This window comes from Panulirus ornatus, chromosome 56 (genome assembly GCF_036320965.1).
Source record: "Panulirus ornatus isolate Po-2019 chromosome 56, ASM3632096v1, whole genome shotgun sequence".
NCBI classification, from domain to species: Eukaryota; Metazoa; Arthropoda; class Malacostraca; order Decapoda; family Palinuridae; genus Panulirus; species Panulirus ornatus.
In genome coordinates, this window is record NC_092279.1 from 8032544 (window position 1) to 8048192 (window position 15649).

At 44.5% G+C, this 15649-nt stretch overlaps 1 protein-coding gene across 14 annotated transcripts in view; it reads left to right on the forward strand.

Moving 5' to 3' along the window:
* Rdl (Resistant to dieldrin) overlaps window positions 1–15649 on the forward strand; it is a 386180-nt gene that overhangs the window by 263367 nt on the left and 107164 nt on the right. For 11 of the 14 annotated variants that reach the window (XR_011716741.1, XM_071693706.1, XM_071693702.1 and 8 more), the window contains 2 exons: window positions 10942–11168; window positions 13530–13612. Coding sequence is in view for 13 of the 14 variants with exons in the window: in XM_071693706.1 (XP_071549807.1) it covers window positions 10942–11168; window positions 13530–13612 (310 nt within the window). In the remaining variant the exon portion in view is untranslated. Of the gene's footprint in view, window positions 1–7016; window positions 7244–10941; window positions 11169–13529; window positions 13613–15649 lie in introns of all 14 variants that reach the window. The other 3 variants (XM_071693703.1, XM_071693712.1, XM_071693711.1) reach the window with 1 other exon arrangement.

Here is a 15649-nt window from a genome sequence, read left to right on the forward strand (position 1 = left end):
TATCCAGCTGACATAAGGACTGTTGTCCATCCTGTAGTACAACACGAACACAACAACTCTTCGTCTAACCCTTCTCAGCAGAGCAGTATTTGTGTTTTAGGATCACAATACGTCTTGCATGCTGACTGCCTTCCCCAACAGTCTAACGCATCACACGCAAACCCTGACCACTGGATCCCACCATCACCCACATGTCCACACCTCTCTAGATGTGCCAACCACTTTCCAGTATTCTTGGCTTCCAAACTGAAGGTTGCTTTACGTTTTCTTTGTCAGTTTTATTGACTATATATATATATTATTTTCCGTTGTAATGTTCCGTATGGAGAGTCTTCTTTTCCTCCAACTCTTTCAAGTTCTTGTTTCATTTATTATTTATCATTTTCTCCTTGACTTTTCCTTCCGCGCCCGACCAGATGTTGACAACGCAGGCCTATACAAAATCATGTTACGAATCGCTCTGTTGGATAAGTTGCGTCCCTCACTCTCGTGTATACACGACGCTCCTAGGAACTACATGCCAGGTCGACGACGGGGGCCAATTTTTCCCGTCCCATTATCATTCTCCTTCTTCCAGAAAGTCTTTAGGTGATTTACAAGCATCTGCTCCCGTCTGGAGATAACCTTTGACGGTATGTAAATGCACTGCCAAACGCCTCTTCGTAAAATAGTTTCTAGAACACATGTATATGAGGAAGAGGATGGCATTACTATGAACTGTAAGTTTTCTCTCTTGCTCTTTTGTTTTTTGTTTTTTTCATTTTACAACTATGTGACGTCATCGCTTCCCCCCCTCTCCTCCCCCCCCCAAGACAGCGAGTCTTTGGGTTGTCCCATTCCTTTGTTGATCTATTCCTGGCTAGTTTGAGGCCGCCCTACAGGTGGTCAGTCCACACCACCTGTAGCCCATCTGGCGTTAGAACCATCTTCAGATTTCACAAGTACACCAAAAGAAAATATCACGTACACACTCAAAGTGCATGTTTATGCAGTGTCTTGTTGCATGCACATGAACGAAAAGAAAAGATATTACTGAAGATCAATAGGCAATTTAGAGTTTTTAATTGCCAGTTAGACTATTAGCTCCCACGTAACCCCCGTATCCAATCTTGGAACACATTTCTCCAAACAGCTTGAAGGAGTTCAGAACACACCTGAAGACTGATTGAATCCTTCTTTTGGCATCTTCGAAGTTGCTTGCTGACGTTAAGTCCTTACCTCCCTTATAATGGTCGATCCCATCTTAGGGAATCGTAAACCTTCAGAGCGGTTCCCGGCTCTGGTTCAGAGCCTCTATATGAACTGTATTTACTGTCGCTAGTTCAACACGTCGTCTGCATGGTTTCGTAAGTAGTGAAGGTCCTTTATTTTTTTTTTTTACAACTTCTCGGTATCTCTTTGTGGTACCAGCCTCGCAACTCCTTTCCAAGGACCTTCTCCTAAAAGGTTATTGACATTCACATACTACCCATCCCACCTGAGACTTATAGATGCCAGACAAGTTGTAGTATGCCTAGATATCGTTGATCATAACTGTGCCAACGGCCTGGTCATTGATCCTGTGTGTCCTCTCATCCCTTGAGCACGTAGATACACCCCTTGGGGCAGTGTCATGGCCTTTGATATGACCCACAAGACTCGGGTCACAGAAGGAGGCCAGGACGTCCTGCCCAAGGATCGTATCGTCGTGCTCAAGGCTCATGCCGCCGCACTCAATAAATTCAGAATAATAAGTATGATATATTGGTACTGTAATCCTCGGGGCGGTACAAGCGGCCAGCCCACACACGCGAGTCCATGCAGTATACAAGCAGTGTACCACAAGATCCCTTGGCTATGTTTTCATAGTTGTTAAAAAAAAAGTTAATCATGTGTTCATAATAATAAGTTTATTTTTAACTGTAGATAGATTTTTAGTGGATAAAGTCATCAAAAGAAATTTAATTCATTGCTTACTGATGTACACAACCATCAATTATAATTAAGTAATATGCTATAGATTATATTAGAGGCGATTTTACATCGATTGCAAAATCCCATAATACTAATGACTTTCGTAAGTTAATATGAAGATGTAAAGTCGTCTCTTTCTCTGATTCAAGTCATAAATAATCGTCAACTCAGATCCTTAAAAGTAAATTGGCTTCCAATACAAAATGTCTCGAAGAGAAGACAGTAAAAGTCCTTTTTCCTTCTTTACTGAGCAGAAGTTTAGACGTGTATGGGAAGTGTTGGTCAATGGGTAGGTTGAACACCGCAGACCTTCGACTCCTCTATCCTAGGCTGTAACCGGTGATGTAACTGCATAATGGAGAATGAGACGAAAACTCCAACGACACGTCTCTTGTATACAGCCCCCCTCCCTCATACCAGTCATCCGTCTGCACAACAACACACTCCCGCACCTTCACAACACTAGAGGGAGAGCGAGAGAGAACGCTTCTCAACCCTCCCTCACTCACACAATTCATTCAGGGCTTTTCAGTCATTTTCGTTGGATTTGATTTTTCCCTGTAGGGATAATACTTCTTTATATTTGTTTTTTTTCCCTCGATTTTTTGGGTTTATTTTGAAGTTTTCTTGACTTGATATGTTGAGTTACTTTCTTCGACTGTCTTTCAGATAATCTTGTGCATGTTTTAGCCCAGTAGATGTATGACTAGAGGGACCTAAGGGTACAATTTATCGACTAATATATTACGATATTGCATTTAGACCTTACCTTCCTATGAACTGTTTTTAAGATTTTTTCATCAATCTTGATATACTTCATTTTCCAGAAAAAAAATATATAAAAATTAAAAAAAAAAAAAAAGAATAAAGTTCTTCTTGATGGTCTGTCTCCCAAATCAAAAGATGTAGAATCAAACACCTCCTCTTACACAAGCAGTTGACCAATCAGACCGCTTGTGTCTGCCGCGCATTGTCTGCACTTTTGCCTCAACCAGTAGCGTGCACCGTAGATATCCTTTATTTTTTGTTTGTTTGTTCTTCTCGACCAATCGTATTGCTTGAGAGATCCATCTGCACCGTCCATGTCCCTCCCTCGCCCCGTGTTGATGTAGCTGCTTGTGGGAGGCCACCTCCGCCAGCAAACACTTGTACCTACGGCGAAGGCGGTAGCTTGGGTGACCTCCCTCACTCCCTCCCTCCAACACTGCCCGTTCCCCAACCTCCCTCCCTCCCTCCCAACACCTCCCCCTCACCACCAGCACCATTTGTTGCATGCATCTTTCCCTCCACCTTGTCCCCTCCCTTCCCTCCCTCCACCACAGCTCCCCGCCACCACCACCACCGCTCCATCACCTTCCCTCCCCCAAAGAATCTCCTCTTCCCCCAACCCTCACCACACCACCACAGCCCTCAACTTCCATCCGTTCTCCTGCACGACCAAGTAGCGTCCATCCTGTCGTCTTGGAAACACCCCTTCATCATGTCGTCGTCAGGTTCTCACCGGATAATTTGACGCGGCTTCCCCCTAGCAAGCCTCCTCAGGTCTCCAGTGTTATGTGTTGTTCTGTGTCTGCGAACCCCTACGTTCTAACTTGTGTGCCCTTATGTCGTCTGTAGATTTAAGGATACCATAAGCTTCCACATCAGTGGCTACTGTCACTCCCATCCGCTCCTCAGAGGGGCGTCCTGCATCGTCTTGACTAGTCGATTCGTTTTCCTTTTTCCTTTATTGTTTTTTTTTCTATAGGACTTGCACTGATATGGAAGTTTTGCACGTAGAAGTAAGGTAGATTTAAGCATTTATCCTCTAGAGATTTTTAGAGATCAATCTCTCATTCATAATCTTTGCATCTAGTGTCAAATTTAATCATTATTATCATTATTATTATTTTTTTTTTAAAGAAACAACCAGAGAAATGTCTAAATTTGCTTCTCTATATATCAGATCTCATTAAGTGTAAACAGTTCATTTGATATATATATATATATATGTATGATTTATCACATGATGTATTATCAAGTCAGGAAGGCAGGGAGAAGAATGAGGTTATAATCAACATCTCCTTCTAGGAGATGCTAGCTAGGTTCACTAATTAGTGATGAGCGTTCTCATTTTTCTTGCATGGCATGACAACGCATGGCACGTCTAAACGACGCCACGCTCAATACGAAGAAACTTATCTGTTTTAAAACAAAGAATTTACTTAAAAAAAAAGCTCCATCAAAGAGCGATTTTTTTTACTTTTCTTTTTTTTTTTCCTTTTTTTTCCCTCCCCTTTTTGGTTCTCAAATCATCTGGACACAAGATTTTTCGTTTTGCATATATTAAGATGGTGATGTAATTATTTCTTCCGTTTGTTTGTTTGTTTGTTTAATTTGTTTGTATCTCCATGTCTTTAATACAAGTCACACTAGGACGATGATAACGATGGTACGGACACTGAGGGAATGGTCGTTAGTGGGCCCCCCCCCCCCTCTCTCTCCTCAGCCATTTCTTGGATCTTTTGTTTTGTATATTTTCTTTTCAACAGGTTTAATTATCTCTTGCTGCTAATTAGCTTGATGTTAACAACCTTCACTAACTGCAGTCAGGGGTGGGGTGGGGTGTGTCACACATGGTCCACTCACAACACACACACACTCTTCATAATATCACATTTATTACTGCATCTCAAAATTTTAAGTTACTTACGTTGATTTCTAACCATTTCTTTTGCTGCCACCATCACCATCCTCATGTCTTCCTCGTGTCCTTCTAAGTTGTTTAATTTGTTTATCTTCCAGTCTTAGTTATGTAAATGAAAATGCTGGTTTATCCTGGTGTCTAAGTTCATTTATTTCTTAACTGAAAATCTAACATTTCAATCTTTCCTGTCGATCAGGAGAGAGTATATATATATATATATATATATATATATATATATATATATATATATATATAGGACATGAATGCTAGAATTTGTGAACCATTTTTCGCGCATTGGATGCTCATTTCGTAGTTCAGTATAATGAGACTATGTTTAGAGGAGTCGCCGCACGTACATGGCAATAACGTGATCTTGATAAAGCACTCAGCACTACTCCATCCCTCCCTCCCTCCATAAACCTCCCTCCCTCCCTCCCTCCTTCCCTCCCTCCATAAACCTCCTTCCCTCCTTCCCTCCCTCCATCCCTCCCGCCTCACCCCCATACCTCCTCCTCCCCTTTACTTCCATCACAACATCCACCCCTCCCTCCATAAACCTCCCTCCCTCCCTCCATCCCTCCCTCCCTCCATAAACCTCCCTCCCTCCTTCCCTCCTTCCCTCCCTCCATCCCTCCCGCCTCACCCCCATACCTCCTCCTCCCCTTTACTTCCATCACAACCATCCAACCAGCCAACCAACCTCCAACAACCTCCTCCTCCTCCTCCTCCCTTCCTCCCCCTTCCCCCCCCCCCCCTTTTAAACCTTTGAACGACTGAAGGCGTTGGTCGTCACGTGGCGGGACGGACCGTGAGGGTCGTTGCTGACCCCCCCCCCCCCCCCCCATAATGCAGGGGTCGTATGTACAGTTAAACTCTCGTGTGTGTAAATATTTTTGTTGCTTTTGCCAATGTGGGATAAGCTTGAAGGTCCTCTCGTCCCTTCCTCTGCTCCCTTCAGGTAAATTATTCTTTAACCATCCAGTAAATTCGTTTTTATATTCATCCCGTCACTTACTCACTCCTCCCGGGTTCGACTCCCCCTCCCTTTGAGAATCCCCGTCATCATAACCATGTTTCACAGGACGCTCGGCTCGTCGACTCACCCAGGAGGAGGAGGGGAGGGGCGGCAAAATGTTGCAGTGGAAATGGTGGTCCTGTTTGATGGCGATCATCGCTACAGTCGTTTGTTTGTTTTTATTAATCCATCTAATCTCCTCCTACCCCCGTAAGTGCAGTGGTCCCCCCCGCCTGGTAACGCTCTCCCCCACCCTTATAGTGTAGAGTGCTTCAGAATATTCATAGTTGACCTGCCAAGGTGAGTTGGTTGTCGCCTTCCAGATGTCCCGCTAGCAGTAACCATGAGGAGGCAGAGGAGAAGGAGGAGGAGGAGGAGGTGGTATACACCCCTCCCGCCTGCCTTCCTGCCACAATAGAAAGCTCCCACTCCCATAACGTGATTGTCAGAGGTCGTCTGACCTTCAGGCGTTTAAGAAAAAAAGAATTGTTACGCCATTGGCTGAGAAGAAATTAGTGACACTCTTAAATAATGTGTGACAAAATTTACTTCGAAATTTAGATTTAGTTTTAGATTTGTGATTGGATCTGCTACTCAAGATCTGTTCCTCATGGTTCTGTGGACACACCTCCCCTCACTTGTTGTGCTCGGTATGAAATCCTGCCAAATTATCCCCCTCTCTCTCCCCCCCACCTTCTCTCATGACCAAGTTTGCATTTTAACATTTATCTTAGAGTCACAAACCACCTGCCTCCATCTAAGAACTGTGCCGACCTCGTTGTAAGCGTATCAGCTGGCCCCTGGCAGGTCGACGCTAACACACACACACACACACACACATAGGAGGACCACCAGCTCTCGCGACGCACGGAGCCAAGAGCTGAGAGTCTCGGTAAAACAACTTCAACTCCCTGGTCTTGGTGCTGCCCACAACCCCGTCATTGGACGCTTCTTTGCCCGTGCTCGCCTCAACAGCTTGTAGGCCAAGAGGAGGAAGCTTTGATTTTAATTTTTGAAAGAGAAAGATATATATAAAAAACTGAAGGTTAACTTGAGAGGTTACATCTTGTCAGAATATTTGCAGTAAAGTAGGTTTGCTTGATCGGATGATCAACACAGCTGACATCATTAGTCTTGAGCCATAACCGCTTAGTATTGTCTCGTTCACACAGACGAGTGAGTCCCCTCTCTTGATAAGGTATCACCATAAAGGGGCACAAAAGGTTCTGACACGGCCTTTAGAACATCTAGAACAACTTGATCTCTCTCATTAGCTTTAAGGTATAAGGTTCTCTCCTTTATACACAAGTAATGTGTTTACCACAGGTTCAATTACACCTTTTTTCTCTTTTTACTCTTCAGGATTTCACAATGGATTTCTATTTTCGGCAATATTGGACAGACCCACGGTTAGATTTCAGTGCTTATAAAGGTTTGAATGAAATCCAAGTGAGCACAGACTATACTGGGAAAATTTGGGTGCCTGATACCTTCTTTCCCAATGAAAAGCGGGCGTACTACCACACAGCCACTACGCCCAATGAACTCTTACGGATCTCATCTCAAGGCAATGTGTTAAGGAGTATAAGGTAAATACCCAGTGCGTCGTTCTCCCCGTGTGGTACTGTGCTCAGCCCGAAGGAGGAGGAGGAGGAGGAGGAGAAGGAGGAGAAGGATCAAGGCCCAGAAACAAGCTCGAGAGCGTCGGCACAAAAGGTCCAGTTCTGAGCATTGAAATTAGGGGAACACCGCCACTACTGCCTTCCTTCCAGTGCCCTTCTTCCTTTCCGCCTCCTTGTTCTCATGATCCATTCAAATCCCGAGCCTCAGCGGCGCTGTTTTTTCTCTCTCTCCTCCGCCGCCCATCCTGTACCCATTCCCTTCCCATGTGACATCCCAGTAAACCTTGCAGATACTGATTCACTCTTGCCTCTCTAACTTCCTCTACACTGACCGATTTCTTCCAGACGCAGTAAAAAGAATATATTTTTTTTTTCTTGCGTGTTGTAGCGTACAGATCCCTCCTCTCTGGTGCCCCTGCCACTGTTCCTGTATTTGCTCAATACCCAAAGCCTTTTTTTTTTTTCTCTCCATATTCGTGAAGTGAAACAACATCCTGCAAGGTATATGGTTGGGACAATCATCTCCTAGTGGTGATCCCTCGGACGTTTTTCCCATCATGGTAACTGTTGGCCTTCCAGGCCTGCTTAGAACCAGAGTCCGTGGACTTGTCAGCAGCTTCCCGAGGTCTTCTATAGCCTGTCTTGAGTTGTGTACAGTGTTGCTTCCCTCCTGCCGCCGCCGCCTCCCTCCACCACACACACTCTCCTCTCCTCCCCCCCGCGCCTTGTGGTGATGACCGCTCTACGCCTTGCCTGGGTTCGCCCCATGGCCGGCAGACCGATTCCTCCGGCCCAGCACATACTAATGAGTGCCACTGTTTAGTAAGCTTGGATGTAGCACTGAACCTCATGCCACGTACAATTGCTTTCCTCTTGAGTAAGTGTAGCTTGACGTGTTCAATCAGTCCGAGCTCTATCTGTCTCTCTATTTCACCTCTTCCAACCTTTTTTTTATATATATATATTATTGTTCCGAGTGAACCAAATCTTCCTCTGTGTCTGTCTCTTTGGTATAAATGTTGCTTGGCTTTGGTAACCATCACAGCAGTGCACCTCTCCCTTTTTACACCCTTCATTAGTCCAAAAAAAAGAAATATATAACAGTAGAGATTGGTGTCAACCACTCCACTCTCAAGTGTAATATCTTCGATCACCAAGGGGCCTCAACGCGGGCAGATCCTTCCAGGCAAACAGGTACGCCAACATTCATCTATTCCCCTCCCACCCTCCCGCGGGCGCAGACTGTGGCACGCCTCGCCTCCCTCGCTGGTGCCATCCACTCCCTTTACTGTTGGTCGCCCAATGGAATGCCTCGGTGTCTTGACGCCTTACACACACCCCCCCCCCCCATCTGCAATGTAATCCTTGCGACTTCCTCGAGCCTCTGGCTCTCTCTCTCTCTTGTCCCCATACCTGTATCATCATCCTCCCTCCCTGGCCAGCCAATCCTTGTAGAATGACGACCCCTCTCATGGTGCTGTACCCGCCGCTCCCATACTCCAACAAACCTCACAACCCAATACCCTCACCCGTGTCTTTGTACTGGGCCGTGTCTTTTGATGTGCTTGTCACCGGGAGTACACCCACTGCTACTGTATTCTACTGTATTCTACTGTATTAACCTCCTTGACATCGCGTGTAGTGCTGCAGTGCGTCGTCGTCGTGTTGCAGTGAAGTATTTGACTCACTGTCGTCCACATGGTCCGCGTCTTGAATCACTGTCCTGTATAAAGTATCCAGACAACGTACACACCACAGAGAAAGCATCACATTGTTTACCTCAGTTCTTCTTCTGTTTTCTATAATTTTTTGTAGATTTTTTGCAAGTTGTTAGGTAGTGTTTTGAACGGTCTTCATCTCCAAGAAAGACATTTGAACACCCAGCTCTCATTCTCACGCCCAGTTTAAGTCCCAGAATCCATTGAAGAAGTTGCTTTCAGTCACAAGAGAGTGACGCGAGTCACGTACAGTCGTACAAAATATAAGAAAGATATACATTTATGATCACTCAAGTTTTTCCAGTTTTTTAGAGGAAAAAAAAAGAAAAAGTCAATGATGTTTAAAAACTAGCCCCATGATACATAGTGTGAAGCAGTTGCGGGTGTATTTCATACCTGAAAGACTGAATAAAAGATATATAGATAAATCTATTATGAATTAAACCTCCCAATATACACGGTACATAATACTTCCTTCCGAGATGATGATTCCCTCACACGATACATGCAGAATTAAATATCCCTGAAGAGAGTCACTCGATTAACAATTCATTTGTAGCAGTCAGTTAATTCACTCCTTCGTCACCGTCCAAACTTAGGATTGCCACGACCCTGGAATAGATAAAGCTGGAAGAACAACAACAACAAAAAAAAGTATCTGTCAAATTATGTTACTGTAGTTTTGTTAAGAAGAAAGAGAGAAAAAAGGAAAGGATGAGTTCTGATTGCTACAAACTCAACCCCATCCATACAGGCTTCTTGACCGATTACCATCTCCTTCAGTTTTTTTTTTCCTGTGTACTGAACCTTGGCACAATTCAGCACTCAGCACTGGAAAAAAAAAAGACGAAGCAAATATATATATATTATTTCCCCGCCCCCCCATAACTTTGAGCCACCTTCTCACCCTAAACCTCTTTATATGAATATATATATATATACAAGAGTCGAAGGTCGTCCCGAGAACGAAGCGAGGTTACCATGATCACCTCTCACCATAATGTGCCTATTTTCACATTTTCAGAGGGACGTGGCCCCCCCAGCAATCATTCTGTGCAAGCCACGTCGTAACACCCACTCTTCTGTTTGATTGGAATGTTTATCACAGAATGGATTGTACTCCCTCTGTCTACACCCTGTCTCTCATCTCTGTCTGTCTCTCTCTCTCTCTCTCCATCTCTCTATCTCTGTCTCTGTCTCTAACTCACGCCACCTCTTCTTTTTTTTTTTAATCGAGCTGTTTGTCTCCTCCATCTGTCTCCAACGTGCCTCCACCACACGCTCAACACACCAGTGTTATGTGGCAGAACTTCGGGAGCCGTGTGGTACTTGCATATACTGCTGCAGTCAGATGTAATCAGGACATTGTAACATTCCCAAGTTGTGATGGAGTCATATTTTCACCTGCAGGAGACAAAGAAACACGTCTGCTTGATGATACTGTCTCGTTAATGCAGTTAACCTTTTGGTTGAGTGGGAGGAGGTCCTGGCTACATCAGATAGTCCCCACGGCCTTCGAAATGTTTGTTAATTTGCACAGTACACCAAAGTACCTCTTTTCACTCACCACTCTGGTGTTTCCACCTTGTATGTCCGACCTTCTCACCTGATATTGACTCTTCCATCCACTTCCTTCACCTCTTGAAATTCTTCCTTAACTTTCATTCACTTGTTTTTATTTCCCTCCTTGTGCCTCTCTCACAGTATGACTGAAGATGCGTGTGATTGTTTGCCTGCATAATACTGACCTATGTTGACTCATCTCTACTTTCTGACCAACAGTTACCATCAATCTTGCAAAAAAAAAAAAAAAAAAAGAAAGAAAAGAAAAAAAGTAGACAAAATCAAGTCAATATCTCAGGTTTAAAAAAAAAAAAAAAGCCAACACCAAACTTAATCTCTATAGATCTTTACCTGACACTTGCTTTTGTTTTCTTGGATCTTCAGGACTTTACTCTCGACTTTTATTTTCGGCAACACTGGACCGATCCTCGGCTGTCCTTCCCCGACCGCGGGGGTTTGGACGAACTCACTGTGGGATCGGAATATCTGCAGAAAATTTGGGTTCCAGACACCTTTTTTGCCAATGAGAAGAAGTCGTATTTTCACACGGCCACCACTTCTAATGAGATGCTCAGAATCACCAACAAAGGCAAAGTGTTGCGGAGTATCAGGTAAGACGGTGTGGAGCCAAGGGTACGTAGCCACACCACAACCACCACCACCAATAATACTAATTCCATCACCACCATCTCATCCACAACCACAACCACCACAATCACGGTGAGACGACAGCGTGACACTTAGACCATCGTCCCTGGGGAAGCATCTGTGGGTCTAGCCTGTTATCAGAGGTTATAAGAACCGATGTCTCTGGCCCAAGACATATCGAGATGTGTTCTCTCCAAAAAAAAAAAGAAAGAATTTCGACACTTGGCCCCAACCTTTCCTGAAGCTGACGAAATGTTCACTTGTTTCCTCCACTACCAACACCACCACCACTGCTGTTACGTGTCTTCCTGTGTTTGTCTTGCACTGTGTGAGGACTGGTTAGGAGACTGGGAAGTGGGCGGTGCCAACCCACCTGTGTGTCATAGTAGACTTATAGTAGCCTAGCCTAATCCCAGGGACGACAGCAGCCTAGCCTCAGCCCAGGGACGACACAGCCTAGCTTTATCCCAGGGACGGCAGCAGCCTAGCCTCATCCTAGGGACGGCAGCAGCCTAGCCCCATCCTAGGGACGGCAGCAGCCTAGCCTCATCCCAGGGACGACAGCAGCCTAGCCTCATCCCAGGGACGACATCTCCAACTCGTACTTTGACAGGGTCTAAACTGACTGACTCCCCTACCACTTGTTCCCCCTCCTCGTTCATTAACTGACATAAAACATGCCAGATGAAGCCCTAGTGAGCTTCAGTCACTAATTTCAAAAAGAAAAGAAAAGAAAAAAAAAGGCAGTTTGGATGGTTTTTCTGAAGACTGCATCGAGGGGTGGACGACCATCGTCCGGCTACGTACCTGGGCTCCTCATTGTATCAGTGATTTTCATTTTTTTTCTCTTGTCAGTCGTCGTTGTGGCATTGCACGTTCGACCTATTTAAAATTAATGATTTAATGGAAAAAAGAGATTCATTCTTTGTTAATCATTCTGGCATATAACCAAAGAAAATTGAAGAAGATAAGTGGGTTTGGGAACCAACCCGACCCTATTCGAAAACGTCACAAGCCTCTTGGTTTTCTTTGGTGTGGTGTGCGCAGATTGTTGTGGTAACGATGTTGTATTGTGCACAAGACGCCAGCGAGGGTCACCAGGTAATGTACTCAGTACGTTCCAGCACCTTCCCAACCTGCACAGGATAACGTAAACTTAAATAGCAACTTGTTACATGACGATATCCAGCAATCATCTCGGCAGGGTTTTATGACACGACCCACTTCCTAATCCTAAAAGACATTCTTTCTCAACGTAAAGGACAAGTTTGGAGTGTGCTGGAGCATGCATAGCTGTTTATTACCGACAGTCGTTGTTGTCTTGGTGAGAAAGGTAGGTCAATTGGCCAGTCGGATGGGGAAATATTTAAGGTAAGGTTATATATTCATGCCCCTATAGCAGGTATGTACTGGTGGCCTATATGGGTTATTTTTCGTTCTCTCTCATTTTATTTTTTCCGTTTTCTTATATCAACCATCAGATGATCCCATTTTCTCCTGGACTTGAAGTTTAATTCTTTATTATGTATTGAAATGAGGCAACCAGTGTCCGGTTGATATTTTAAATAATATTCAGTATCTTAATTCCATTAGTCGTGTTCCCCCTTATATATGATCTCAGTATTATTCATCCATGTTTGAGATACCAGCAATAAATAAGATCAAGTAGCAATAATTTAATAAATGACTCATTATAATAAACAGGCTCACATTAAATATCTCCAAACTTAATAAGGAAATGTTCGGTAATTACGTTCACTTAACCAATCCTAGTTTCTTGGTTATTCCTTATTATGTTTTTTGTCATTTGTCAGTGTTTCTTAAATGTTCCTTGTCTAGCTCCTGTTCCGTGAAGTTAACAGCTCCTCGACCCTGTGTTGACCCGTCATGCACATGTCTGCATTCCTTCCTTCTAGGTGGAGGAGACTCAGAATATTCATACACTGTGCTGTCAGAAAGTCTTGGTGTTTAGTGCCTGAACCATAGTGTATTACGGAGCCACCTGTAGCGGCTCTCATCTTGAGGCTTCTTGAATGTTTATCTGATCAGATTTTGTCTTTATATTTATATATGGAATGAGAGTTAGGACTAACTGTGCCATCAGCAGATGATCATTGGATATTGTCTCTGTAAAGCTGAACACATCCAGCGTGAAAGCGGGGTTTGGTCACCAACACATCTAACCATTACTAACCCGAGGGTGTGTTTCTTCCTCCCCTCCTCCTCCCTCATCACCACCACCACTGTCGCTGTCGTCGTCGTCGTCGTCGTCGTCGTCTCCACGACGCCGCCTTGATGGGCCCCACGGTCGTTGACCCCCATAGACTGACCATCACTGCCTCCTGCCCGATGAACCTCCAGTATTTCCCTATGGATCGGCAACTCTGCATCATCGAAATTGAAAGCTGTAAGTAAACTGTGGTTTTGTCTGGAGCGCAAGTGTGACTGAGGGATTTTTGAGTTAATGTAATTAAGGAAGGGCATTCCTTAACGGGCATTTTTTGTGATTAGGGAAGGGAAGGAAGAGGTTTATCGAGTGAAATGGATATATAGAAGGTAAGTGTAAGGTGTATAGATGTACGTTGTATTAGTAAGTTAATGAATAGGTATTTTTTGTGCATGATTTACAGCGGCGAGGCATACCAGGTGTGTGTATGGTCTGTGTTGGTTCAGAACGTAGATAAGCTTGGCTGAGAAATGTTGACTGTAAGATGAGGATGGATGATGAGTTGTGATTATCTTGGAGACTGGAGGCTCTTAGGAAACCAAGTGTGTTCCATATTTGTGTTGTTGTCCAGATCCTGATATTTCTGTAGTTGTAAAACTACAGTAAAACGCAGTAAAACATATTTTTTCTGCTTATTGACATAAGACAAATGTATCACGTCTTCTCTGCTCTAAAAAAGAAAGTGTATTTCTCTGTATTTATGGGATAAAGGGAGGAAATCTCTATGTGAGTAAAGGATATTGGATCATTTGTACTTGAAGGGGAGGTATTTTGAAATACTCTTAAAGAGATATCTTGAAAATGTATAAGGGAAAGACACTTAGATTTGGAGTTTACAGAGAATAAGTAGAGAGTGATGGAAGATTTTCTCCTCATTGTAACATTTGTTTCTATATTGAGAGAGTACTGGAAAGGGATTGAGTTGATGGATGGAGATTTAAGAGGGAGTTTCTGTTCGAAATCTGTAATGGTAGCTCATGGGTGCTTTTTTACTGACTTAATTGGGTAAGATTCCATAGACACGCCACCATTCACTAACATTTTTTTGCTTGATGGTGGTAAAGCCTCCAGCGGAGGAGTCACTGAAGTTCAGTGAAGGATTACATGAACGCACCTTAAACCAGATGATCCACCATGTGTCAGCGGTGAACTTCATAACAGTAAGGTGTTGAGGTTTGCATCACACACTCTGCACGCCCTTAGTGTCCCCACAGGAAAAGAGAACGACAAAGTGGGTCAGTTTTTTTGAGTGGGAGAACCACAGGAGATTGTCATGAAGGGCCATGTAACCAAGTGATTGGAGAGGAGGTGCAGCACTAGACCAGTAGCTGGGACTGGAAGCATGGACTAGAAGTAGGTGTGGGTGGCTCTGGAAGACAAGAAAGTGGATGGAAACAGGCGGAGGTAAATCGAGAGAACGGACGATTTAAAGACGTATTAGGAAAAGGGAGGCTATGCTAGGGAGCGCTGGTAAGAGGCTGGGTGAGAGGAGTGTACTGAGCAGACCTATGTCATGGCTTGTAACGGGCGGGTGATCCTCCGCCGCTATTATATGGAGGTGAGGAAGGACCCTGTTATCGAGACGAAGCGAGGGGTGTTGTTTTGATAGGAAAGACGTTTGAAGTTTTTTGATCTTATTCTCTCCCGTGTCTCTCCCTCTCCCTCCAGGTTGATGGGGTTAATATAGTGGGATTCTCGGGTGGGGTGGGGGGGCGTTTGTGTTGTTGAGGATAACAGAGAAGAGGCTGTGAGGTAATAGTTGTTTGCGTCCGAATGATCGAGAGAAGAGGCCTCGCGTCGCATCCCGTGGACCTGTACGCACCGCGGTGTCCGCGAGGGACACACTCCACACCCTTACTCAACACGGGATGTGAACGGACACGCCCTCGTCCGTGAACATGAACCGCAGGACAGGATTTCACTCGCTTCGTCTCGGGTATATGGGTTCGTCCCCTGCTGGGCTGGAGCGTAAAACGCCATCAATATGCTCCAGCTGGGTCACTCATCACAGACGAAGCAAACTGTTAAGGTGGACGCCATCAATATGCTCCGGCGGGGCCCGTAACGTGAGACAAACACTGAATCCCATACCCTAGCTAGCCTCAGCTGTGAAGCACTCCACTCGAGGTAAACATTTTGTAAGTCTGGCTCTGGTCGCATCGTCCTTATGCTGTGTGTTTTCAGCGTCCTCGTAGGACACACATCTCGTTTTCTACC